The sequence below is a fragment of the Ochotona princeps genome, chromosome 22 (genome assembly GCF_030435755.1).
Source record: "Ochotona princeps isolate mOchPri1 chromosome 22, mOchPri1.hap1, whole genome shotgun sequence".
Taxonomy (NCBI): domain Eukaryota; kingdom Metazoa; phylum Chordata; class Mammalia; order Lagomorpha; family Ochotonidae; genus Ochotona; species Ochotona princeps.
The window spans coordinates 2,111,763-2,137,871 of NC_080853.1; the positions used below are offsets into that span (position 1 = coordinate 2,111,763).

A 26,109-nucleotide genomic window follows, 5' to 3' on the forward strand; every position below is an offset into this window, starting at 1 on the left:
GCCAGCGGGCGAACGCGAGCGGCCACAGGCCTCGCCAGACCACGGCCACGGCCGGGCCCTCCCCGACTCGGCCCAGAGGTCGACGCCGCGCGCCCGCATGCGTCAACGCACCGCGCCGGGCGCCGAGGGGCGGGGCCCGGGCCGGGATTGGGCGCGGGGCAGTGCGTCGGCACGTTCCGGCGTCGGCGCGTCCCCGGCGTCGGCGCGCGGCGCCTGCGCACTGCACGGCCGGCGGGGCGCTGGGGGCGGGGCGGGGCAGGTGTCGCCTCTGGCCTCCCGGTCCCGGAGCGGCGCCCGGACATCGCGCGCAGGCCGTCGGCACCATGAAGATCTGGACCTCGGAACACGTCTTCGAGTGAGTACGGGGCGCGGGCAGGCCGGGCGTGGAGTCCCGGCGAGGCCCAGGCGCCCCTCGGGCAGTTCCCCGGCGTGAGGCCCTGGGGAAGAGGGCCGTGCCCGCGGGATCCCTGGGGAGCGTCAGGGGCCCAAGGTCACCACCGGACTCGGGCCCTGGCGGGAGGGTGGCCCGCTGGGATCCTGGGGGCGTCGCCCAGTGCGAGGTCCTGTGCAGCCGGGGTCGCGGCCCCGCCTCGTAACCCTGTGACCCCGTGACCCCGGGCGAGGCGGCAGGTGCCTGTGCCCCCCGGGACGCGTGGGTGTGCGAGCGCACCCCATGCTGGGCCACGGAGACATGCACCTGTTCCCATCCCACTCGTGCTGCCGTGGTTGCCACGCTGTTTGAATTAGCACAGCTCTGTAGTGTGCTTTTAGTTTCTCGTGGACCTCGGCACCTAGGGTCACTTAGTGTCCGTTGTCATTGGGTGTCTGATGCCGCGGGACCCTTGCCACTGAGCAGGCCTTCTGTGCCCGTCCAGTCCCTTCGTGGGCTCATGCCCTCCCGTTTCCACTGTTTCTGCCTCTGCCCAACACTTCCTTCAGTGTGCTTGTTTCTCAAGATTTGCTGGCGGGCCTCCTGGCCTTGGTTTCATTGCTATCTCAATCTGCTTGTTCTCTTTGTCACAGAAAACTTTGGTATCTGGTGGAGTTCTGGGCCTCCATCCAGAAGACAGATGTGTTCGTGGCCTGGGACGGACAGCCCTGGGCTGTGCGCTCTCTCCAGGTGGCTGGGCTGCTGGGTCAAGGTCCCAGCTGACAGGTGGACATGGGTGACGCCCAGTGTGTCCCTTTAGCTCCAGTCTATCTCGAAGTCCACATCCTTATTTCCAGGTGCCTGCTAAGCTCTGCTGCCCGAGTGTCTCGCCAGCTCTGCCCGCCCTAGATTCCAGAAGTCCCAGCCCTGCTCTGCCCTCAGCTCTTCCCGTTGGGGCCCATTGCTGTCTTCAGGATGTCACCGCCACAGTATCTGAGTCACCATTCTGACCCATCCTTGATTTTCCACTGCTTCCGTCTGAAGTTTAGGGTGCAGTTGGCATTCCTTGAGTTACCTGTCCCTCCAGATACAGGCAGACCCAGTGTGTGCCGGCTGTGGGGCAGTCTTGGGCCGAGGCAAGTCCATCAGTGTTTCCGTGCTGACTCGGCAGAGGTGGACTAAGTGGCAGCGCAGAGCCCCCTGAGGCCATGCGCTGGCTGTGGTCCTACAGAGGAGAAGGGGGCAGTCCCAGGGGCCAGCCGTGCGCTGTCAGCCGGAGTTATCTGAGGGTGAAGTCGCTGAACATCTCCCTGTTTGCTTTTAGGGCAGTCAGGTGCTGTGTGTTTAGGAGAGGTTAGACTCCAACTGCTGCAGGCCGGGCTGCCTCGGGCACCGAGCCAGTACAGGCTGTTATGGAAGCTGGGAGCAGAGATGCACATCACACTGCAAATCCCTTGAGCACATGTCTCTTCAAGAAAATAAAAATGCTGCAGCTTCTCAAATTATGTGAAATTGTTGCCACTTTAGTCCTAGGTGAGGAGTAGCAAATGTGCTAAGAGGGACTGCCAGCAAGTCCCAGAGCAGGAGAGCCTCTTTGAGCTTTTCAAAGCAGAACTCAGAGATGCTTATTTGGGGAAAGAAGCCACGCGTGTGGTCTGAAACGCCAGTACTCAGTACTGGACGGACATGCGGAGCGCTTTGACTAATGAGATCCCTAACGTTTAAGACCTGCTTTGTAGTTCCTACAAGAATTTACACTTATTAGCTCTTTTTATAATTACTTTTTATAATTTTGTAGAATTGGGATCAGATGAAAGGATAACCGGCATAGTAGCTTTTGCTGCTTGATTCAATAGGCGTGATTTTCCTGAGTCAGCGGTTCTTCCTAGAAACAAAATCTTCGCGTGAAAGTGGGAAGTTATGCAAGGAAAGATGGTTGAACGGCCCTTTAACTCTTCATTCTTATAAGCTTCAGGCCAATCAGACTTCCATTGTGAAGATTACTCCACAAGTTCTAAACCTCGTTCATATGCATGTTTTTAAATGTTTCGTGTGTGATCCCCCTGGCAGCCATCCATGGGAAACCGTTACGACGGCTGCAATGCAGAAATACCCAAATCCAATGAACCCAAGCGTGGTGGGCGTGGACGTGCTGGACAGACACGTGGACCCCGCGGGGAAGCTGCACAGCCACAGACTGCTCAGCACCGAGTGGGGCCTGCCTTCCATTGTGAAATCTGTGAGTGCGCCATCCCAGGCGGTGTCCTGAGACCACAGTATAGTGTCAGATAAATCAGAAAGCCAGTTCTGAATGTCATGTTGCATCGGTTCAAATCGTGTTGTAATAATCTTGAGTTAGGAGCATATGGTGGATTGGAAAGAGCACAGTGTGCGTGCAGCACCCGCTCACACCTTGGAGGGAAGCCAGCCAGCTCTGAAGGCTGTTGCATTCTGCATCCCAAGCTGCTGCCAATAATAACATCTAGAAGATTCCACAGCAAGTAGCCATTGCTGTGCATGTGCCACAACCCGGTGCCCCTGTCTGTGACAAGAGCCATTTGGTTAGCCACAGCGAGCTTCAGTGGGCCAGGCTAGCCTGTGGGTGCTGGTGCCGCCAGCGGATCCAGGCCAACACACAAGCACTAACTGCTGGGGCTCATGGAGGCAGGGCTGGCGGGAGGCTGCCCCAGGATGTTGCGGAGAGATACTTGGTAGCTCTTGTCTGGGTGCCGTGGCCCCTCAGGGTCGGAGCGCAGTGCACAGGTCTTCATGCCAACGGCCTCGGGACAGGCCCTGTGTCTGGTGGTCTCGTGTTCTCTGTGATGGGCAGACCCTGTAACTGTCAGAGGCCTCTTAGTAAACTGCTTTTCATGCAAGATGCTGTGATGCACGCTCGGATACAGTCTCAGTACCTGGAGAGAGGTCCTCACTGGGACCACTGACTGGATGTTTTGTTTAGCTCATTGGAGCAGCGAGAACCAAAACGTACGTGCAGGAGCACTCGGTGGTCGATCCTGCGGAAAGAGTGATGGAACTCAACTCCACCAACGTGAGTCCGGCGCCTTTGAATTTCCAGCCACTGGCCATCTTGTTTCTCTGTCCTGCTTGGTGTCTGTCTGTGGTGCAAGGAGCCTGGAGGCGCATGCCAGGCCACTGAGGGACGCGCTGGCATGTCAGGGACGGCACTCTGAGCGCACCTGGGCCCTACTGCACATACAAATTGTTTTTTTTTTTTTTTAAAGATTTATTTATTTTTATTACAAAGTCAGATATACAGAGGAGGAGAGACAGAGAGGAAGATCTTCCATCCGATGATTCACTCCCCAAGTGAGCCGCAACGGCCGGTGCTGCGCTGATCCAAAGCCAGGAGCCAGGACCTTCCTCCAGGTCTCCCACGCGGGTGCAGGGTCCCAAGGCATTGGGCTGTCCTCAACTGCTTTCCCAGGCCACAAGCAGGGAGCTGGATGGGAAGTGGGGCCGCTGGGATACAAATTAGCACCATATGGTGCATGCAAAGCAAGGGTTGAGCCACTAGGCTAATGCACCAGGCCCAACGTACGGATATCTTTGATACAAGGGAGGTTGGACGTCTCTTTTTTCGATTATATTTCACTGTTTAGCCCTCGCCTGTTTTCCTGCTGCACTATGTGGTCTTATCTGGTGAGTGCCTTATTTGGTGGAGCTATTAAGCTTCTGATTATAATGTGAATCTAAAATATTTTATCCAAAAATTAGTTGTAAAAATGTTTTTAATCAAAATACCTTTAATAAGTAGGTAGTAATGAAATGTACGTTATATTTTCATGGTAGTATCAAAATAGCTTATTGTTGGTATAATGTATAGCTGGCAGGAACTTACATGCTGGTTTGGGAAATTATTTTCACTTCTAAAATCTTTTTTCCCTTCATTCTTTAGATTTCATTTACAAATATGGTTTCAGTTGATGAGAGACTTCTATACAAACCGCACCCTCAGGACCCGGGCAGGTGAGGGCAGGCTCAGTAAGATGACCCTGTGTAGACTGTCAATTGGGTTATTTTTTTTCCTCCTTTTTTTTTTTCTTTATTATTACATTGCATTATGTGACACAGTTTTATAGGTACTGGGATTCCCCCCACCCCTCCCCAAGCCCTCCCCCATGGTGGATTCCTCCACCTTGCTGCATTGCCACAGTTCAAGTTCAGTTGAGATTCTTTCATTGCAAGCATATACCAAACATAGAGTCCAGCATCTATCTTATTGTCCAGATAAGTTCAACGGCTTCTTGGGGAGACCGTCTCTGGTCTGAAGGTAGAGCCGGTAGAGTGTCATCCCGATCAGTTAAAAGCCAATTGGGTTGTTTTTTATATCAGTGTTTTTGCAAACCACTGAAAGGTCACATCAGGCAGTGTGAATGTGTTTTTGTTCCAGAACTGTTCTTACTCAAGAAGCCATCATCACGGTGAAGGGCGTCAGCCTTAGCAGTTACCTGGAAGGACTGATGGCCACTACCATATCTTCCAATGCCAGTAAGGTGAGATTGCTGCTCTTCCATAGGCGGGTCCTGGAGGCGGTGCCCGGGGGCACGCAGGCTCTGGGCTGGCATGCCAGGCCGTGGGTGGTTGGCCTTCTGGGACCTCTCTCCGCCTGGCAGGAAGTACATGACGTGTAGGAGAAAGTGTCGGGCCCGGGGCCTGGAGCACAGGCCTGCCGGGGAGCCAGCCTCACTGTGCAAGGTGCTGCGTCTCCCCGTAGCCCCTGGCACACGTGTTATGCCCTCTTCACCACTCCCGGGCAGTAATCTGCCACAAGCACACAGCTGTGAGCACTTAATGTAGGAGAGGTTTCCCTCTTGCTCCCCATGAGCCGCTGTCCGCCCCGTTGAGAGTCTCCTCCATTAAACACACATGACTAGAAATCAAGTAAGGATGAACACGGCAATATCATTCATTGTATTAGAATTATATCTGTTGAACTGTTCAAGTCTGTTAAAAGCTAAAGTTAAAAGTAAAACAAGGTAAGTTTTATGAGACGTTTCCTTCAGCTACTCGATGAAGGATTCTAGATGTCTCCTCTGCCAGTCAGGTCTGGGCTGGACTGGGGACAGCAGGTGGCCATACAGGCCTCTGCTCTGTGGAACAGAGGAAGGTGACAGCGATGACCCGCTCATTGGGCGATGCGGAAGGGTGTGGCCGTGGTGAATGAGTGCTCTGTGACTCGGTGTTTTTGCCAAGGGCTGGTGGAGGGCGGCTTGGTCACGAGGAGCGCACCAGGAGAGCATTGTGCCTGTGCTGGGACCCTGGGGCACATCCTGGGTGCTCCCCCTTCCTGGAAAAAGTGCCTGGAGCACGGGGAGGGCAGGGAGAGGTGCATCCCCAGGGGGGGCTTCTCATGAGACATTGGCAGCCTGTCACTTGCCTGCAGGCTGCAGTGTGTACATAAGCCAGTTGCTCAAGGCCTTTCCATTTGATAAATGGCCAGATGAAGAGATCAGGGCTGAGATGAGCTGTCCAACGAGGGTGATGTGTTTTGTGGAAGCACCTCTCATTCTTGGTGTGTGAGTCACTGTATATAGCGCCTTTGCCGCCTCTCTAACCATACATGTATTGGCTTCTTCTCTCTCAGGGCCGAGAAGCCATGGAGTGGGTAATCCGTAAGTTAAATGCTGAGCTCGAAGAACTGGCAGCGTCGGCGAGAGGGAGCTTACGGGCCCCGATGGCAGCGGCCGCCTTTGCAGAGAAATGACACCGAGGCCGCGTGCTCCTGCAGGCCCCAGCTCTCCAGGCCGATGTATTTATTTGTTATTTAAAAAGTACAACTATATTTTAGGTAGAATTTTTTAATGAGCTGGAGTCCGACTATGTGACTTTTGATCAAATTAACAGATGCAGGGCTTCTAAGCCAGGGGATCACATGAGTGTGGAGGTTCTGAGCAGACGGAGCTCCCGCGTCGGCGCTGCCTGGCTTCGGACCAAGCCCGAAGGAGCAGAACGCCTCTCAGCGCACACGCGGGCGCTGTCCCGGGGGAGGCGTGCAGGTCGGAGGATGTTAGCTTGTATAACCAGTGTTTGATTTGGTACTTTAATGGTATTTTTGGAGTGACATTGAGCACTGCAAGGATATATGACTCCAATAAGACAATTTTGTTACCTTAAAGAGTACTGCGTTGATTTGCCAAAGTTTTGTAACTTAGTAAAGGTGCACCCTTCCTCAGATGCATGCTCTGTGCCTGATGTTGCGCGGCGGCCCTGGACGCCACCAGCAGCTGTCAGCAGCTGCAGCATCTCCCATCCTGACCTGATCTCCAGGAAATCTGAGCTTGTCTCCAGCACTGCGCGGGGTCAGCGCCGGAAGGGTGCGGGGCCCAGGGGAGGGACTGGGTTCAGTCACCTCGCCCACGTTGCAGTACCATCCTCATTCCGGGAAAGTGGGTGTTTGGGATGCCAGCTGAACCCATGCGGTAAAGGGATTGCTTCATATTTGGTACCAAGAAACCAGAAACTGCTAATAAATGTTGAGGGGGACTCTGCGGGGGTCTGCCTTCAGGGTGTGTGTGAGGCGGCCTGTCTTGGGTTCAGGGGATACATAGACCACGCTAGTGAACTGTCTTTTCATGTGAAAGCTTATTTACCATGCCAACCTATTTTTAAAATTTTCTACTTAAAATATGTTCATACTTCCTAAGGCATTGGTAAAAAGTTCAAGTTTGATGCAGTTTCTGATTATTGCTTGTAATCAGAGATGGCTTTTACAACATGCAGTCGGCTAAACTGAACACGGGTGCGCATTGGGAAGAAGTCACTGGGTGGCTTCCCTGGGGTCTGGCTTCTTCCTTGGGTCTGACTTGTCTTCCCTGGGGTCTGACTTCTTCCCTGGGGTCTGACTTCTTCCCTGGGGTCTGACTTGTCTTCCCTGGGGTCTGGCTTCTCTTCCCTGGGGTCTGGCTTGTCTTCCCTGGGGTCTGACTTCTCTGGGGTCTGGCTTCACTGGGTCTGACTTGTCTTCCCTGGGGTCTGGCTTCTCTGGGTCTGACTTGTCTTCCCTGGGGTCTGGCTTCTCTTCCCTGGGGTCTGGCTTGACTTCCCTGGGGTCTGGCTTGTCTTCCCTGGGGTCTGACTTCCCTGGGGTCTGGCTTCTCTGGGGTCTGGCTTCACTGGGTCTGACTTGTCTTCCCTGGGGTCTGGCTTCTCTGGGTCTGACTTGTCTTCCCTGGGGTCTGGCTTGACTTCCCTGGGGTCTGGCTTGTCTTCCCTGGGGTCTGGCTTGACTTCCCTGGGGTCTGGCTTGTCTTCCCTGGGGTCTGGCTTGACTTCCCTGGGGTCTGGCTTGTCTTCCCTGGGGTCTGACTTGTCTTCCCTGGGGTCTGACTTCTTCCCTGGGGTCTGGCTTGTCTTCCCTGGGGTCTGACTTCTTCCCTGGGGTCTGGCTTCTCCTTGAGGACGGGATCTCGGAGTCGCAGCCTTTCCTTTTTCCAGGGCGCTGCCTCCACACACTGGTCTCTTCCGGCTCTTCCCAGTTCAAACGCCGGCCAAGAGCCGACAGGACTCCCCACGTGGGGGCTGCACACTGGCCACCCTGCCTGGGGCTGGACTGGCCCGCTGGAGTTGGGGGAAGCCGTGGGGGAAGCTCGCTGTGACGGAGACGTCCACCACAACCCACTAACACAGTCCGGGCTCCGCGTCGGCCACCGCGGGGTCCACGGGACTCGGGGGAAGCGCGGCTGCCCCGCCTCCGCAGCGGGCCGCACCGGAAGCCAGGCGCAAGCCGCGCCAATAGGGAGCCGCAGGAGGCCGAGCGACACAGCGATTGGCTGCCGGCGCCGGGGGGCGGGCAGGAGGCTGCGATTGGCAGGTCGGTGCGGCCTGCCTCTTCCGTCGCCCGGGCCTGACCTTCCTGCCGCCGTGCGCCCGGGAACTCGGTCATTGCCGGCTTTGGCGCTTCGTCCCGACGCCCCGCACTCCCACGACATCATGGTGGCATATTGGCGCCAGGCCGGGCTCAGGTAGGCCCGGGTCCCGGGTCGGGGCAGGCGGCGGTGGGCGCGCACGGCCCAGCCGGGCCCCAAGATGGCGTCACTGTGGACAAGGGCGCCCGGGCCAGCGGTCAGCGCCGCTGCGGGGTCGGGGCCGCCGCTGGCGTTCCAGGGTCCTGCTCTGTTGTCTGTGGGTTTTCACGTTCACCCCTGCCAGGCCACTGGCGGAGAACTGGACATGAAATGGGCCAGCTGGAGACCCTGGCGTGGGCCGTGCACCTGCTGGGCTGGCCTGGTCTGTGCATCTACCCGGGGCATTCAGGGGACAGCTGAGCAACCCCGCGCCTTGGCCACAGAGTCTTTTCCCAAGTCACCTGCGTGACAAGTATTACAACCATTCCATTCTGTTGTTTTCACAGATTTAAGTAAGCAAGTTGAAAGAAGGTCGCCGGTTAGTAAGGACGCAAGCTGACCTTGGCGTTGTTACCTCTGCCCAGCCCTTCCCATTTTCCAAGCCTGTGACGAGTGACCAGGCATCTCTTGGGAGATAGGAAGTGGATGGGAGTTCAGCTGCCAAGTCAGAAACAGCCTTTTAGAGATGTTTCTAGAATGGGTGATGTTCCCAGAGAACTCCTGCTTCATTTAGAAATCCTGACTGGGTGTTTCAGTGACAGGTTTGTGAGCCAGGGCCCGGTATTCCAGGAAAGCCTTCAGAGAGGTTCAGGCTGGACTTTGCTGTTGGTGTTGAACAGAGGTCAGGGAGAGGCGGTGCCAAGCACGGCTCATCTGCCCGTGCGGTCCCCCTGCCTGGATGTTCCTTTGTACAAATCCCTTTTGGCATCGGCCATTGAAAAATCCACTTTCACAGTAACATGCCGTTGGACAGCACGGGCGGAGGACCCGGGTCCAGCCACACGGCGGGTGGGCGGTGGACGTGGCTAACCTGGCTGCTTTTCTCCAGCTACATCCGGTACTCCCAGATCTGCGCCAAGGCGGTGAGGGATGCTCTGAAGACAGAATTCAGAGCCAACGCAGAGAAGACTTCGGGCAGCAGCGTCAAAATCGTCAAAGTGAAAAAGGAGTGACCTGTAAGTCGGGGACGGACCGCGAGAGTTCGCTGGGGTCAGGTCCCTTTGGGGTGGGCAGTGAGCCCGCAGACGGTGGAGGCGTGTCCTGCAAGGCCACAGGTGCAGGGCTGCTCAGCGCTTGTGGCAGGGCTGGGGAGAGAGCCGGCTCGCTAACTAAACCTTCATTTGCAGAGTCAAAAACTATTAATTCGGAGGGTAAATGTTCCCCCTTCTTTATGACCCACTCATTTATCTTTACTGGAAAGGCAGTCTTCACAAAGAGAACGCAGAAGATCTTCCATCTGCTGGTTCACCCCCCACATGAGCACACTGAGCTGACCCCAAACCAGGAGCCTCTTCCCAGTCTCCCACGTTGTGAGGTCCCAAGACCCTGGGTCGTCCTCTGCTGCTCTCCCAGGCCACAAGCAGGGAGCTGGATGGAAGTGGAGCTGCGGGGACACAAACGGTGCCCATGTCAGATCACAGCACTTGCAAGGGGAGGATTGGCCAAATGAGCCATCTCACTGGGCCCAAGCTCCTCACTTTTTACTTGCTGTTGAAGTTAGGGAACAGTTGACAAGCACGAAAATTCAGCAGTCTTGGCACATTTTTATCTCCAGGTTCTGCTAATGTTCTCACAGGCCATGGCTTCCTGGGCCTGCGGACTGTCGGTGCAGGGCGGGGTTCACTGGCCTCGCCGGGCAGCAGAACGTTCGAGAGCCTGGGCACACGCTGGCCTTGTGAGCTCACCTCCCGGGCAGTGAAAAGGCCTTTCTGTGCGGGTGAGCAGCTCAGCCTTTGCCAGCCAGCGGCACCAGTGGCCGCAGTGCTGCTCCCGACACCATCGATGCGGAGACGGGCAGGCTGATGGTTTGGCTTTGGAGAGCCTCAGACTGGGCAGCGCCGAGACTGGGGGAGGGCTGCACTGCTCACTGCAGCTGTCTCCCTCACCTCCCATTTTCATTGTGAATTGGTAAATATGTGGATTGTTTTAAGGTTGATTTTTATTTGAAAAACAGATGAGATTTATAGAGAGGAGGAAAGATAAATCTTCCATCCTCTGGTCCACTTTCCAAATGAGCCGAGCTGATCCAAAGCCTGAAGCTTCCTCCAGGTCTGCCATGCAGGTGCAGGGTCCCAAGGCTTTGGGCCATCCTCCACTGCTTTCCCAGGCACAACAGGGAGCTGGATGGGAAATGGAGCAGCTGGGATATGAAGCAGCGCCCATATGGGATCCCAGTGCTTATAAGATGAAGTTTTAGCCATTGAGCCACCACACCAGTCCCTACATTAGTAAATATTTTATTAGCTGTCTGGAGCTGCAGTGTTAGGAATGTAGCCCTTCTGGGAGCTCTCCGTCCAAGCTCACTCCCTTGAGGGACAAGACGCGGGCTGTGTTGGGAATGTAGCCCTTCTGGAGCTCTCCGTCCAAGCTCACTCCCTTGAGGGACAAGACGTGGGCTGTGTTGGGAATGTAGCCCTTCTGGGAGCTCTCCGTCCAAGCTCACTCCCTTGAGGGACAAGACGTGGGCTGTGTTGGGTAATTTTGTGTGACCATGAGGTGCAAAGGCTCGCTCAGTCCCCGGGCCCCTCGGTCACAGTGCCAAGGCAGAGCCACCTCGAGTCCGCTGTGCCCTCGGGGTTAGAGGCAGCGTCCGCTCTGAGGACACAGCTCATGCCCATCACTCATGTACTGAAGACAGTGGTTGCTTATGGCTTGGAGTGTTTCTCTGACAGGGAGATGTGTGTCTGCCAAGGTCCCATTTGAGCCCGGCCCTCTTGGGGTGAACCAAGGCCACAGCCACCTTGAGCGTGGCTCAGGGAGGCTTTCCTCCTGTCCATGTTGCATTTCTAAGAAAACACCAGGAACTAGCTGGCAACTGTTACCTTTTCTTTCCTCCCAGACCCTGGCTGAAGCTGCTGCGGCATTTGCAAGGTGAAGATGGTTGGGTGTGTGTTGCTGCCGGTTGAGACCCATCTCATTTTCTGGAAAAAAAAATCCCATCTTATTCCCGAATCAGGAATGCCAATAAACTGAAACATGGTTCCCTGTCACTGTCGGTTTTGGTTTTCCCGAGGCTTTTCCTCTTCTGTGGGAACCGGGGCTTCTGAGGGTGGGAGAAGGGTGGGTGGACGTGACCAGCAGGATACAAAAGATTCTCCAAGACGGAGAGCTCTGTGTTGTGTGGCACTATTCGGTTCTCAGAGTGCTGGCTGTCCCGGAGGCTCCGGCCTTGTCCAGGCAGAGCGGCCAGCGTGGCACTGATGGGTCCTCGGAGTGCTGGCTGTCCCGGAGGCTCTGGCTTTGTCCAGGCAGAGCGGCCAGCGTGGCACTGACGGGTCCTCGGAGTGCTGGCTGTCCCGTAGGCCCGTGGAGATGGTGGTCCAGCCTTGACTAGGTGCAGCAGCCGGCGTGTCGCTGCTCCGCTGATGACCTGTGGGAAGATGATCAGAGCGTGGGTTCAGACCACAAGCATTTCATTTGCGCACTCACTGGGCAGTGCGCCCTTAACGCATGTTGGAGGAAGATTCCTGTGGAATGTGTCAGATGGCTTTCTCCCCACTAATCCTTCCCTTGTGGTGGCATTTCTCCTAGGAAGTGAGGCAGAGCTGCTCAGAGCTTTGCTTCAGCAGTGGGAAGCTGAGCCAGAGCCCAGGCTCTGCAGGTCTGGGCGCAGTGGTGGCAGCACTGTTGGGGATTCATTCATTCGTGAACATTCAGGGAGGAAGAATTGTTGCAGGTGTTTTGTTTTCATCTTCCTTGACAACCTGGATGCACTTGACCGAGTAAAACCGCATCACCAAGTTCAGTGTTGGCTGGAGAAAGGAAGTGCCGTAGGAGGGGAGGCTACACTCTGGCACTGAAGCTCCTGGTGGTTTGGCAGGACCGCCCAGCTGGCCCAAGGGTGTGTCTGTTCTCAGCTCGTAAGGATGACTTCCTGCTCCCAAAACTTGACCTGTTTTCATTCCCAACACACGGAGGAAGCAGTAAATTTGAGTGGGAAGACAGAGGACAGGGGCCTGGCACTGGGAGCCCCTGGGTCTGCCTGCCGTCATCAAGCGAAGGCCACTCAGTTCAGTGCCAAGGCCCCTTGGGGGAGGTCCCGGGAAGTGTCTTTCATAATGGGGAGATAGGAATCATGACTCCCAAGGCCCTCCTGGGGCCTCTCCAAGGCCACCGAGCCCTCCCACCCGGCAGTTGGAGAAGTCATTTGTTAGGGAGGCCTTTGGGCTAATTAGAATGAGTAGCAAGGACAGGACTTAGGGAAGGGTCAAAGTGAGTGAAGGATTGTCTGAGCCTCCTTCCTGGTGATTTCAAAACAGCCTGCGCCAGCAACGGCCTGCCTGCAGCCCAACTGGGTCCCAGGGCTGCCAGCACCCCAGTCTGCTGGCAGGTGGGTGTCCTGCTGACTTCTTGGGTGCTGTTTTCAGGGTGTTGGTTAATCAGACTGGGTAGTGAAGTTCCAGGAAAAGAACTTGGTGTAGTCTGAGATAAAACAACATGGCCACTTAAAAGTGGATTTCTCTGTGCCCTAATGATGACTTGAACAAGCAGAAATCTTCAGTGTGAATCAGCAGTTTTTTTAAGATAATGCTGAGCATATTTTTTTTAAGATTTTATTTTTATTGGAAAGTCAGACAAAGGAAGAGAGACAGAAAGATCTTCCATCAGCTTGTGCACTCCCCAAGTGGCCACTGTGGCGAGAGCTGAACTAATCCAAAGCCAAGAGCCCAAAGATTCTTCCAGGTCTCCCATGTGGTTGTAGAGTTGCTGGAGCCTCTTCCAGGTCTCCCATGTGTTTGTAGGGTTCCTGGAGCCTCTTCCAGGTCTCCCATGTGGGTACAAGGTGCCCGATGCCTCTTCCAGGTCTCCCATGTGGGTACAGGGTGCCCGGAGCCTCTTCCAGGTCTCCCACATGGGTGCAGGGTCCCAAGGCTTTGGGCCGTCCTCAGTTGCTTTCCCAGGCCACAAGCAGGGAGCTGGATGGGAAGCGGGGCTGCCGGGATATGAACCGGTGCCCATATGGGATCCCAGCAAGGCGAGGACTTTAGCCACTAGGCTACTGTGCCGGGCCCAATTCAGTTTTTAAAGATTTAATTGTTTATTTCTCAGGGCATCTGCTTAGTCACCTTTCGTGTCTGAGAAGGAAAAGTGCCAGGGGAGTGTGACTGGGAGATCCTAGAGGCCGCTCAGCAGCTCGGGAACCTCAGACATGGGATGCAGAAGTGCTTTCTTCCAAAGTCTGGTGCTGCTCCAACAGCAAATAAGCCGTGTCTGAAGCCTGAGTAGCTGATGGCGGCAGTGCCTTGTCCGTGTCGCTTACCTGTGTTCTTGGGGTGCACCTGTGCAGGAGCAAGGTCTCAGGTGAATGACAGCCGTGCTCCCGCCCGTGGCCACATCCCTGCCAGTGACCGAGGCCCTGTAGAGGAGAGAACCCAGGTTCCCATCACCGTCCATCCGTGAATCCAAGAGGAGAGCTCAGTGGTTGACAGTGCTACAGGTGAGAAGTCGGTGGGCTGTGATGGAGTCAAGGCATTGATTTTGTCACCCTCTGAGTGTGGGTCTCATCATGAGCAGATTGAAATCATGGAGCAGTTAAAGCCATGTCATCACGCACCATTTACAGCAACTTGATAAATGATTCGGAAGTCTGCAAGTTCTCTAATGACACGGTGTCCTCCAGAACCAGAAAGGACGCCGTGGCCGCTGCCGCTGCCCCCTCGTCACAGCAACCGCCTAGCGTGCCACCCACTTTTGGCCAATAGCAGAAAAGCCACAATGCTTTTTGCTGAGTGGGGAGAATGGAGACGGGGAGTGACTGCTGAGTGGAAGTGAAAAGTCCATTTCAAAATAACCTCAAAAATTCTGGGAGTTGGGGTTGGTGCTGTGGCTCAATAGGCTAATCCTCCACCAGCAAGCGTTGACATCTCATGGGCACTGGTTCATGTCCCAGCTGCTCCACCTCCAATCCAGCTCCCTGTTTGTGGCCTGGGAAGCAGTGGAGGACGGCCCAAAGCCTTGGGATCTGCACCGCACAGGCGATGCAGGAAGAGCTCCTGACTGCTGGCTTTGGATCGGCTCAGCCGCAGCTTTTGCAGCCATTTGGGGAGTGAACCAGCAGATGGAAAAAATTTTTTGTCTCTCCTTTTTTGTAAAATATGCCTAATAAAAAAATAAATCTTTTTTTTTTTAAGATTTATTTATTTGTTATTGGAAAGGCAGATTTACACAGAGAAAGAGAGACAGAAAGATCTTCCATCTGCTGATTCACTCCCCAAGTGGCCGCAAAGGCCGGAGCTGAGCCGATATGAAGCCAGAAGCCAAGAGCTTCTTCTGAGCCTCCCACACTTTCCCAGGCCACAGGCAGGGAGCTGGATGGAAAGTGAAGAAGCCGGAACGCAAACTGGTACCCATATGGGATCCCAATGCATGCAAGGCAAGGATTTAACCACTAGGCTACTGTGTCAGGGCCATAAAAATAAATCTTTAGAGAAGCAATTCTGGAAGTTGCACACTCGCGAAGAACCCGGAATTCATCCGTTTCAGTATGGCCGTGCGGAGGCGCAGGGCACTGGAGCGCTTCCCTGCCTCTTCCCTGCTGCTTTCCTTTTGCACTTGCATGTGGCACCGGAGCCGACCTGTGCGTGTGGCTGCAGGGGAGGCAGGACAGCTGGCCGCGTGCACAGGATGCCGGGGGTGGCGTCCACCAGCCCTCTCCTGCAGACCCTAGAGAAGCGCACACACACATAACAGGAAGTGCTGTCGCTGGGGGCGGGGGGTTTCCCACAGCTCTTGGGAAGATAAATAAAACCCACGCCTGTATTTCAGTTTTCTTTTATTTGCATCAAACTTCTCTTTGAATTCCATTTCTCAACTTTTTCTAAAGTATCCGGGGAAATTGGACAATTTAAAGAGTTCATCGTGTGCGTGCACTGAACATCAAACTCAGGCTAGTGAGCGGCCGCAGCCGGTGGCCATCAGCTCTCCCCTCCCCCTACTGTCCTCGTGCAGAGCCAGCGGCAGGTGCGCGTTCTCCAGTGTGGCCCAGCGTGGCGTGGGCCCTGCAGCCCCTCGAGACTTCAGGCGCGACAGTGGCCCACACAGCAGCCACCCGTCACAGCTGATGCTCCTTAAGGTCCCACTCCATTTCTGCCTCCCCATTGGCCCCTGCGTTTTCCTCCTGGAGCGCCGTGGCGTCCTGGAATTGCTGGTACTCGGATACCAGGTCGTGGATGTTATGCTCAGCCTCCCCAAACTCGTCAATGTCCATCCCTTCACTAGTGTACCAGTGCACGAAGGCTTTCCTCTTGAACATGGCCGAGAACTGCTCGGACACGCGGCGGAAGAGCTCCTGGATGGCCGTGTTGTTGCCTATGAAGGTGGCGGCCATGTTGAGCCCCCGGGGAGGGATGTCGCAGACGGCCACCTTGACGTTGTTGGGGATCCACTCCACGAAGCAGTCGCTGTGCCTGGTCTGCACAGACAGCAGCTGCTGGTCCACCTCCTTAGTGGACATACGGCCCCGGAAGATGCAGGCCACGGTGAGGTAGCGGCCGCGGCGGGGGTCGCAGGCAGCCATGGTATTGCGAGCATCAAACATCTGCTGGGTGAGCTCGGCCACCGACAGCGCGCGGTACTGCTGGCTGCCCTGAGCGGTGAGGGGCGCGAAGCCCGGCATGAAGAAGTGCAGGCGGGGGAAGGGCACCATGTTCACGGCCAGCTTGCGCAGGTCGGCGTTGAGCTGGCCCGGGAAGCGCAGCGAGGTGGTGACCCCGCTCATGGTGAGGGACACCAGGTGGTTGAGGTCGCTGTAGGTGGGCGTGGTCAGCTTGAGCGTGCGGAAGCAGATGTCGTAGAGGGCCTCGTTGTCGATGCAGAAGCAGGCGTCCGTGTTGTCGATGAGCTGGTGGATGGACAGCGCCGCGTTGTAGGGCTCCACCACGGTGTCCGACACCTTGGGCGAGGGCATGACGCTGAAGGAGTTGAGGATGCGGTCCGGGTACTCCTCGCGGATCTTGTTCATGAGCAGGGTGCCCATGCCCGAGCCCGTGCCCCCGCCCAGCGAGTGGACCACCTGGAAGCCCTGCAGGCAGTCGCAGCTCTCGCTCTGGCTCCTCACCACATCCAGCACGCTCTCCATCAGCTCGGCGCCCTCTGTGTAATGGCCCTTGGCCCAGTTGTTGCCAGCCCCGGAGTTCCCTGTGGCAAAGAGGAGGGAAGGTGGGAGAAGAGCACCCGCAGGAGGCACCCTTAACTCTGCCGGGTGGAACCTTCTGGAAGAACCTACCATGCACAAAACTGTCGGGTTGAAAGAGGGCCCCCTGTCTGCTGGACCGGATGCTGTCCATCGTCCCCGGCTCCAGGTCCACCAGGACCGCTCGGGGCACATATTTCCTCCCTGTGTGCAAAAGCAGGGAGAGGTCAGCAACATGTTGTTTTTCCCGAAGTTAATGTTTCATCGAATGGATCCTTGTGGTGCTGGTCAAATAAAAACCCCGGGCACTCTGGACCAAAGTGTGCGGTAGATAGAAGGTGCTTCCTGTCAAAACCTTGACCCCCAAAACAGTCACGTGAATCCATTGGCGTGATGGAATATCCAGCAAGACCAGGAAACCAAGGCAGTGCTTAACCTGCTGTGAGGAGCTTGCCCCAGAAGCCGGCATGATGGCTCAACTGACTAATCCTTCATCTCCAAGCACCTCATGGCGCTGGTTTGTGTCCGGCTGCTCCACTTCCCATGCAACTCCCTGCTAATGGCCTGGAAAAGCAGCAGAAGACAGCCCAAAGCCTCAGGACCCTGCAGCTGAGCGAGAAGCCTGGAGGAGGCTCTTGCCTCGTGGCTTCAGATGAGTTGAGCTCAGCTGTTGCAGCCATTTGGGGAGTGAACCAGCAGATGGTTCTCTGTAAATCTGCCTTTCCAGTAAAAATGAATAAATCTGGAAAAAAAAAAAAAAGATGCTTGCTCCGTCAGCAACATCTTCCCCAGCCCTGCCGCTAAGGGCTCTGCTGCTGCGCCGTGCCCCTGCCCCCAGATGCTGCTGTCTGTACCCCAGGCTGCCACACCCCCCATGCTGCTGTCTGTACCCCAGGCTGCCACACCCCCCATGCTGCTGTCTGTACCCCAGGCTGCCACGCCCCCGCCCTGGCCCTTCTGCGCCTTCGCCCATTCCCTGCCAGAGCTCCAGCTACTGGGTGCCACCCTACCGTAGGCTTCATTGTAGTACACGCTGATTCTCTCCAGCTGCAAGGCGGAGGCCCCGCAGTCGCTGCCTGCCGGGTCTATGCCGTGCTCCTCGCCGATCACCTCCCAGAACTGAGAGCAGAAGGAAGACAAGGTGAGTGCGGACAGGACCCTCAGGAGACCCTGCTGGTACCCGAGAGGTCGGCAGGTGGGCCTGACCACTCCCACATTCTTTCTGGACTTCCGTAAGTGACCACACCGCAGCATAATGTGAACACTCACTGCGTTTTACACCCTCCGGAACTCCTGAAATAAGACGTCTGACTCCAAAGAATTAAATTAGATTTCATTCCTGTTAAATTCAGCCTATTGCATATATTATATTAAAGCTGTTGTTTTAAATTCACATCAGCCAATGTAACTCTAATTTCACCTTATAGTGCTCCAAGCTAGCAAACAGTGGATCCCATTAAATGAAAATAAACTGAATTCTGATTTGATTTCACAATAATATCCCATTTCACTTTGGAGATATCTTTTCATGAAGTTCTTCCCCAAAAAAATCTGTAACTAGTATTTCTATTCACATTTTTTTTCAAAGACTTAGTTATTTGAAAGGCAGAGTGACAGAGATTTTACCATTTGTTGATTCACTCCCCAAATGGTCACGACGGCCCAGGCTGGGCCGGGCTGAAGCTAGCAGGCTAAGCTGCACCTGGGGCTCCTGCCCAGGCACATCAGCAGGCAGAGTGGTCAGGACTTGCGGTGGCGCTCTGCTGCGGGCCCTGGTCCCGTGTTTCCTGTGTGATGAGGCTCACACACTGTGAGCAGACACCCAGTGCAGCAGCAGCCACTGGGCAGCCCCTTCCCTCATCGTGGAAAAACACAGACGAAAGCACGGTTCAGATAAACCCCAAGCTTGTGTTGAAATGGCCACGGTATCCCCCACCCTGAGCTTACGTGTGGGCAGCCCCGCTCTGGCCACAGTGTCCACTGGTGTTCCTCGGGGTAACAAATCCACCCCAAATGGAGCCTGAAGCTTGTGTGACCCCACACGATGTCATGGCTGCAGCTGCGGGCGGCACTAGGCCCCAGCGAGGCCCGCCATCCTAGCTGGCCCCTGCACTTGCTCTCCCTGTCATCAGAGCAGGGGCTTGTGGGAGGGGCTGTGCCTCCCGCTGCCCCCCAGGCTGATCGTTGTCACTGGCGTCTTCCAGCAGCCATGTTCTCAGTCCTGAAAAGAGCTTAGCTCCTCGCACAGATGGCCCTGTGTAGTAGCTGAGAGGAGGAAGAGGAGGAAGGGCCCCGCCAGCGTCCCCTGGTGAGTGACAGGTGAACAAGGTGGCCCGTCCTATCACAAGGTGGAGTATCGCAACAGGGAAGGAGTGCTGGCAGCTGCCACAGCAAGCAGGAACCCGGCCAGCGTGGCGCTGAGGGGAGTGAGGAGGTCACGGAGACCTGACTCCTGGACGCAGAGGGTAGCTGGGGGCTGGGGAGGAAGGCACAGAGGCAGCTGGTGCACAGTGAGTATAGATGCTTTCTGGAAAGATGAGAAAGCACTTTGGAGACTGGCTACAGCCTGAGCATGCGTGCCTAGAGGTGAAGGAGGTCGGCGTTGTGCTGTGTGCGCTTTTGCCGGGATGCAGGGTCTCCCAGCGTGTGGCGGCTGGGCTGTGCCTGCTGAGTTGTTTTCACCTTCTGCATGTTCTGAACAATGCTGCTAGGCAAAAACTAAGACCTCTCTTTTTTAAAAACAAATGTTTATATATCTATTTGAAAGGCACAATGACAGAGAGAGGGAAGACCCAGAGATCTTCCATCCTCTGCTTCACCCCCCAAGTGCCTGTGGCAGCTGAATCACAGCCAGGAGCCTGGAATGGGAGACAGGCCTCGGGCACAGGTGGCAGCCACCAACAGCACGTCAGACAACACCAGCTGCCCCCCAGGCACGGTGACAAGGAGCTGGCTCAGAAACAGGCACGCAGGACTCGGACCAGAGCTCTGCTGTGGGATGCAGCGGCCTGAAGCTGTGGTCCCACACTAAGGTCGGCTCCTGTGGGCGTTTCACACCCTTGCTTCTAAGGCAGTCCATGTTAGTAAAACTTCAAAGCTGCAAGAGAAACAAGTCAGACAGCTGTCTTCCAGGACAGACGCTGATCTTACAATGAAGACGAGACCTGGGCTCGGGCGGCCGCGCTCGGCCAGGCACTCTGCCGAAACGCACCCACCCTGGAGGCAGGGGGACACTTTAATTCTGTGACTGTACTGAAAAACTTTCAGATTTATCTCTTCCATTTTCCATTGCATATGAGCTAAAACAGCAATTAGTAGTAACAGTAGCAGCATTCTGTTTCATGCCATAAAGAAAGGAGGACAGGGGAAAGACACATCTCTGATGTAAGACGTTTGCCAACCCACTTCAGAAAGTCATTTTGAGCCGAAATATGGAAAGTGCATTACTGAGATGCTACCAGTCAAAGGCTGGCATGCATGTGAGGTGATTACAGACTAAGTCAGCCTCTGCTAACCCTCTGAGCCTACAGCAGCCTCCATCTCTTTCACTGAAGGCATTCTTTAACAGCAGAGACAGCAACTGTGTGCAGCTTGCCAGCCTCGCCCCCTGCCAGCCTCGCCCCCTGCCAGCCTCGCCCCCTGCCAGCCTCGCCCCCCCCCGTCTGCCCAGCTCCCGCCAGGAAGTCCACCAACTCACCTTGGACCCAATCTGGTTGCCACACTGGCCAATCTGAATGTGTACGATCTCACGCATCCTGGCCTCTGTGTGGATCCACAGGGGCTCCTCTGACTGGGAGAGCCAGTGGTCGCCAGTGGGAGCCTTGCACAACTTTGGTCATCACACGAGTGGAAGTGGCCGAGTAGAGGCCCCCTGGTAGTGAGGCGCGGCCCCTGCTTATCACCCCTTGGGAGGGGGGTGTGCTTTCCTGTCCCCACTCAGAGTGCTGCCCACTCATTTCCTGGGGCATGAGCACAGGGCTGAGGGCCTCCTCACTCAGTGCTGGGAGAGCAGGTGCCCTAAACAGGCCTTGCCCTGGTGGCCAGCTCTCAGGGAGACCGAGACCACCTCCCACAGGCTCTCCCAATCCATCACTGGGCCTATGTTCAGCCCCGGAGTGCACCTAGGGCACAGTGGCCCTGGGGTGACTTTGAGGGACATGGCTGGACAGTTTTTACTTCTAAGCTATGAGCCTCATGTTAACAGGGAAAAAACAGTCATTGATATTTATACTGAAAAAATGATAAGGAAAGTTTCCTTTATGAACTTGGCCAAAGTTGCAAAATTGGCATATGATTCTTAGGGGCTTGGGAAACGCCAAGAGACTAATTTCTTGTGGCTGGCTTGGCGCAGCAGGTGAAGCTGACTCCTGTGGTGCCAGGATCCCTTGTAGGCACCTGTTCCAGTGCCAGCTGCCCCATGTCTACTGTGCTAGGCAAAAACTGCTAATGCAACCTGGGAGCAACAGAGAGTGAGTCCTTCCAAGGCTGGACACGGCCAGTCCACTCACAGCATTTCACTAGGTTGGGGATTTTCTTTATTCTCCTCAAACCCGAATGTCGCCGCCATTGGCCACTGTCTGCCCCCACCGGCCCCACACTTCTTACACAGAGCTAAGGAGAAGCACGCCTGCCCTAGCGGGCATCTGTGTGGACCCAAAAGCACTTCCCAAAGTCCCAGCGAGGGAATGAAAGCTGTGAGTGGACGTTGGCATACAACTTTGCTCATAATCCATGCAAACTTTGCAGGATGCAAAAAAAAAAAAAAAAAAAGCCTGCATGGTGGTGGCATTGCATAAACGGCCACCTGCATGGCTGGCATCGGACAGCAGAGCGCCAGCTGGAGATCGGCTGCTCCGTTCCCAATGCAGCTCCCTGCTAACATGCCTGGGAACGCAACAGAGAAAGCCCAATGTGGGAGACCGGAAGGAGCTCATTGCCCAGCCCCAGCTGTGATGACCATTTAAGGAGTGAAATTCCTTAAATTTCCAGCAGATGGAAATTCCCTTTTTGTGGTCTCTTCCTTCCCTCTGTCACTGTGTCTTTCAAAGGTAGAAGCGAGAGAAATACTGGCTCTGTAGAACAGCCGGTTAAGCTGCCACTTGAAGCACCGGCATCTCACATGGACACTGGTCCATGTCCTGGCTGTCCTACTCCTGCTACAGCTCCCTCTGATGTGCCTGAGAAGGTGCCAGAAGGTGGCCCTAGTGCTTGGAGCCCTGCCGCCCACATGGGAAACTCAGATGAAACTCCTGGCTCTTGACTTTGGCCAGGCTCAGCCCTTTGGGGAGTGAACCAGTGGACAAACTCTGCTTCTCTGTGTAATTCTGTCTTTCAAATGAGTACATAAATGAAATAAGAGGGCCTGGAGTGATGGCTCAATTGGCTAATCTTTCACCTCCAAGCACTGGGATCATGTGCAGGTGCCAATTCATGTCCCAGTTGCTCCACTTCCCATCCAGCTCCCTGCTTGTGGCCTAGGAAAGCAATGGAGGACGGCCCAAAGCCTGGGGACCCTGCACCCGCATGGGCAATCCAGGAGATCCAGGAGAAGCTCCTGATTCCTGGCTTTGGATCGGCTCAGTTCTGGCCATTGCAACCATTTGGAGAATGAACCAGCGGATGGAACATCTTTCTCTATCTCTCCTTCTCTCTGTAAATCTGTCTTTCCAATTAAAAAGTGTAACACATCTTTTAAAACAAAGAAAAGAAATAGCATAAAGAGAGAGAGAAGAGAGGAAGGAAGGAAGAGAAGAAAAAATGAGCTGCACAGACTAGTTTGTTCTGCGCCAACATGCGCTGGTCCTGGGACTGCACTGTCCTCAGACTCACTCAAGCGCCCTTGCACACACAGCCTCCCGGGGGACAGAGGCCAAGGTCCAGGCTCCGCTGCCCCAGCTTCTCCAACACCTGCCTGGTGGGCAGAGAGGGAGCCCCCTCGGCAGAGACAGCTCTGGCCATGGCCACCCTCTCAGCTAATAACTTCGGCACGTGGCTATGTCCCTGCCAGCCGGTAGCTGCCGGTGTCATGTCACCTTTGAATCGCCAAAGTGAGTGAAGCAGAGGGGGCCTCAGCAGCAGCTGGGCATGCTGGGGCGGCAAAGCCGGAACAGCAAGTGTCCTGAGGCCCGTAAAGCATTAATTCAGGAGCGCGGCCTTGCCCGGGCAGGAGAAGCTCCTGACTGCTCCCTCACTTGCTGCAAGCACCAAGTGTTCCAAGAAACCCTGCCAGTGGGCACCCTGGAGCTGGAACCCCGCAGGCGGCTATTCTGGGGAGGACTGCACAGATCCCCCAGGGCTGGGCTCAGGGTGCCGGCTGGGAGGCCCGGAGGCGCTGGAGGGACAGGCTCTGGCTCCCCTCCCAGGACACATTCCTCCTGGTCACCTCAGTTTGCTTAGGGTAAGGAAAAAGCCAAATAGGCGTTTAAAAGGTTTTTCTGTTCATGGGGCAGTTGGCAGAGGTGGGGAGTGGGGAGAAAAGAGGCTGTGTCTGCTCTGATTCTATCGCCCCAGCCACGTTCACTCAGCCTTGGGTGCTAGGCTTAGGCCGTGCTGGGGCTGCGGGGCGGCTGTAGGGGTGGGTGTAAGTGGGCAGGTCTTGGGGCAGAGCAGTAGGGCCTAGCCCTTCCTTAAACCTGAAGGGGGGGAATCACAGAGACAAATCCCATACGCCCTCAGGGCTCTGCTCCGGTTTCCCAGGACGGAAGCGGCCACAGGACTCTGGGTGTTGGACTTCTCCAGAGGAGTGGCTGCTGGCCAGGGGCAGCCAGGGGGCCAATTGCAGACCAAGGGGTGGGAAGCCAGGTCCCAGGGGAGACCTTTCTCCTGGCATAGCGTTTTTGTGTTCTTACATTGCTCACCCATAATGTGGGCCACTTTGTCCTCTTAAGATGCTCTGATAGCCAGCGTGGCATGAGCCAGGGCAGTGGTAAATGGGTAATACGAATGATGCTTCCTGCTACACAGGTGCACGGAGGGGTCACCACCACCTCAAGTTCAGTTCCCCTTCCAGGAGAACGGGGACTCCACCCTGAACTGGGGTGCCCCAGAGGAAGTGTGTGGCACTGCAGGGACCCAGCACACAGCTTCAGCAAGCGCTACCCAAGCAGGCAGAGGGCAAGGGCAAGGCCTCCTCTTGGCAGGTACGACAGGAACCACAGGCTGAGGACGCCCACCACCCAGCCAGCCGCTCCCCCACGGAGCTTCTGGGCCAGCAAGCCTTTTCCTGCTTGATACTCGGGGCTATTATGGGACGAGAATGGAGGAAGATAAGAAAAACCCAGGGTCACCCAGAGTGCCCCAATCAATGGCTTGCAGACTTCCCCAGCACAGTCCCCGGGTGAGCAGGAGCTTCCCCTGCCACCCCCTCCAACTTTGGCACCTGCAACATAATTGGGAAAACAAGAGAGCCCAGGTTTCCTCCAGCGTGGCTCCTCTCCGCTTCTGAGCTGCTCACTGCGGAATTACGGTGTCGGCTTGTGATTCGCAGACAGACATTTTTCCAAAGAAAATGACATCTGAGGGGGGCGTAACGGGTGAGTCAGCGGCTGAGGGCAAAGGAGCCAAGCCCCACTTTCTTCTCACGCGTTGGGAGAGAGTTCTGGGAGAGCAAATAAGAAATGGTAAGGGGGGAGGGGTCAGGTTCTGCAGGTGGCACTGCTCCATGCCAAGCCCCAGCTTCTTCCACCTCCCTGAGTGGGCAACACCTGAAGCAGAAAGGAAACAGAGGCACACACTCCTCTCCCCGTGCCAGGCGCGTGCGAAAACCCGTCAGCCTGTGTCACGGCTGCCGCAGAGGTCTGTCCACTCGTCCCGCAGGTGCTGGCTGAGACCTGCCCGCAGGCCAAAGGGCTGGGACGGTGCCGGCAGCTGCTTGCTCTCCTAGGGCCTGGCCGAGCTGCAGATGGCTCATCCTGCTTTTGAGAAACAGACGCTCAGTGGAGGAGACTGGTATATTGGGGTCTCAGGAGAACATGTATGACGGATCTCTGGGGCCCCCATGTCCACCAGTACATGTGGGGACACCAGCAGGCAGGCCAGCCGGGCAGTTTCCAGCATCGCCCTGGGAGCCTCCAGTGTGCACACCGTCCTTTGCCTCGCTCTGTCCCATGGCTGTGTTCAACCAGCCCATCCCACATCCACTCTCTCCACCTCTCAGGCTCTGCCAGCATGTGGAGTCCTGTCCACCTGATTGTCTGCCCACATTCCTCACACCTCCCTCCCTAGCCTAGTTGCAGGAGGCCAGGAGAGCCTCCTACCAGCTGGCAGGAAATAGGGAAAGACCAGGGGTTGCGGATGGCCAGGCTGCAGGACAGCAAGACAGGCCACACCGAGATACTGGTGGCCTGGGAGCACTGTACTCCCATAGGCCAGCTTCCTCTGGACCTTCATGTGTCTGACCACGCTCCCATGGCTGTGTCCACACCCGTGATTCCAGACCACCCTCCACAGTGGCCTCCCACACACCAGTTCCTCCCACAGCTGCCACCCTGGCTTCTTCACAGGCCCTTGGCAAGCGTCAGCCCCTGCCATGCAGAAGGACCTCGTGCCCAGCTATAGCCCAGGACTAAGGGCAGAGGCCCCATGCTAGCCCAACAAGTGCAGATGGCCCAACTTCAGAGGGCACATGATGAAGTCCTTCATGAGACTTGTTGGTGTATCCATGGGGGTGGGGGTGGGTGCAGGGCATTCTGCGTACCACTAATTCACAAGTGGACACTGACAAGGCCAGCCCTGGGGCCCATGGCCCCAGCCCCACTGGAGTGCTCAGCAGGCCACGACGCAGCCAGGCCAGGGAGGGGTCCTTAGTGGGCCCAGGCCATAGAGCGGGGAGGCCTTGACTGTACAGGCATCCGGGAGCTACCCTGAGCTCCTGACCCATTGACCAAGGGGATGAGGCCTACGCAGAGACCCCTACAGCTGGCAAGGAAACTGCGCTGCCCTGCACGGGCGAGCTGGCCCCCAGAGCACCGTCCGCTTGCGGCAAACAAACACCCGTATCCAGGATGCGGCCAACTCGGGAATGTGCAATAATAGCAAACGTCTGTGGCTCTGTGGCTCGGGGGGGGGCGGGGGCCGGACAACGCAGACCCAAGCGGGAGGCAGGAAAGGACCCCAGAGCCCAAGGCCCTCGGCCTCCCCAGGTGGGGAAGGTGGGCGGCACAGGCCCCCTGACCACGTGGGTGCCGCCCTTCATCAGGACCTGGGGGAGAGATCAACCTTATTTTTAGAATTCAATAGGCTTTTGTGTCTGTGGCTAGGCAACTTGATGGGATTTCAAAGAGAAAGAGGATTAGATTCAAGCAGGCTTCTAGGCCCCTCTAAGGGCTCAGTTTTTCCAGTAAAATGGGGTGACAGCACCTGCTCCCCGACCCCTACTCCCAGGCTCCGCTGAACAGTGAGGGACTCACCCCTGGGGTCTGCCGGGTACAGCGAGGGGTTGGCAAGATCCAGAAAGCGGAATGTGGCTTTGGGGGCACGGATCTTCAGAGGAGCTTCTGTCCTTTCTTAGACTGATTCATTCATTT

At 56.0% G+C, this 26,109-nt stretch overlaps 3 protein-coding genes across 5 annotated transcripts; 2 read left to right on the forward strand and 1 right to left on the reverse strand.

The window, feature by feature from the left end:
- Positions 1 to 206: 206 nt before the first annotated feature.
- PRELID3B (PRELI domain containing 3B) lies at positions 207 to 6,264 on the forward strand. Its single transcript, XM_058679715.1, has 6 exons — positions 207 to 355; positions 2,441 to 2,609; positions 3,330 to 3,419; positions 4,287 to 4,357; positions 4,782 to 4,884; positions 5,976 to 6,264. Exons 1-6 carry the CDS (start codon positions 324 to 326, stop codon positions 6,093 to 6,095), a joined length of 585 nt encoding a protein of 194 aa, XP_058535698.1. The 5' UTR covers positions 207 to 323; the 3' UTR covers positions 6,096 to 6,264.
- Positions 6,265 to 8,192: 1,928 nt separating this feature from the next.
- On the forward strand, positions 8,193 to 9,446 carry ATP5F1E (ATP synthase F1 subunit epsilon). The gene is made up of 2 exons (XM_004585936.3): positions 8,193 to 8,352; positions 9,284 to 9,446. The coding sequence occupies exons 1-2, from the start codon at positions 8,321 to 8,323 to the stop codon at positions 9,405 to 9,407; spliced, it is 156 nt and encodes a 51-aa protein (XP_004585993.1). The 5' UTR covers positions 8,193 to 8,320; the 3' UTR covers positions 9,408 to 9,446.
- A 6,005-nt stretch (positions 9,447 to 15,451) lies between these two features.
- On the reverse strand, positions 15,452 to 24,134 carry TUBB1 (tubulin beta 1 class VI). Of its 3 annotated transcripts, none has more exons than XM_058679713.1 (4): positions 24,050 to 24,134; positions 17,596 to 17,704; positions 16,679 to 16,789; positions 15,452 to 16,590 (listed from the first exon to the last, which is right to left on the reverse strand). In XM_058679713.1, exons 1-4 carry the CDS (start codon positions 24,077 to 24,079, stop codon positions 15,506 to 15,508), a joined length of 1,335 nt encoding a protein of 444 aa, XP_058535696.1. In that variant the 5' UTR covers positions 24,080 to 24,134; the 3' UTR covers positions 15,452 to 15,505. The 3 variants fall into 3 exon arrangements, with proteins under 3 accessions (XP_058535696.1, XP_004586165.2, XP_058535697.1); XM_004586108.2 differs by lacking the exon at positions 24,050 to 24,134 and adding an exon at positions 20,283 to 20,475; XM_058679714.1 differs by lacking the exons at positions 17,596 to 17,704; positions 24,050 to 24,134 and adding an exon at positions 20,283 to 20,354.
- Positions 24,135 to 26,109: the final 1,975 nt, after the last annotated feature.

What these genes read in the sequence shown, in the direction of transcription:
- PRELID3B (XM_058679715.1), top strand. Translation starts at nt 324, where the DNA reads ATGAAGATCTGGACCTCGGAACACGTCTTCGA. An exon ending in TGCCTTCCATTGTGAAATCT is followed by an intron (nt 2,610 to 3,329) that starts GTGAGTGCGCCA and finishes TGTTTTGTTTAG; the next exon opens with CTCATTGGAGCAGCGAGAAC. An exon ending in TGGAACTCAACTCCACCAAC is followed by an intron (nt 3,420 to 4,286) that starts GTGAGTCCGGCG and finishes TTCATTCTTTAG; the next exon opens with ATTTCATTTACAAATATGGT.
- ATP5F1E (XM_004585936.3), top strand. Translation starts at nt 8,321, where the DNA reads ATGGTGGCATATTGGCGCCAGGCCGGGCTCAG. An exon ending in TGGCGCCAGGCCGGGCTCAG is followed by an intron (nt 8,353 to 9,283) that starts GTAGGCCCGGGT and finishes GCTTTTCTCCAG; the next exon opens with CTACATCCGGTACTCCCAGA.
- TUBB1 (XM_004586108.2), bottom strand. Translation starts at nt 20,339, where the DNA reads ATGCGTGAGATCGTACACATTCAGATTGGCCAGTGTGGCAACCAGATT. An exon ending in GCAACCAGATTGGGTCCAAG is followed by an intron (nt 17,705 to 20,282) that starts GTGAGTTGGTGG and finishes TTCTGCTCTCAG; the next exon opens with TTCTGGGAGGTGATCGGCGA. An exon ending in ACCCGACAGTTTTGTGCATG is followed by an intron (nt 16,591 to 16,678) that starts GTAGGTTCTTCC and finishes TCTTTGCCACAG; the next exon opens with GGAACTCCGGGGCTGGCAAC.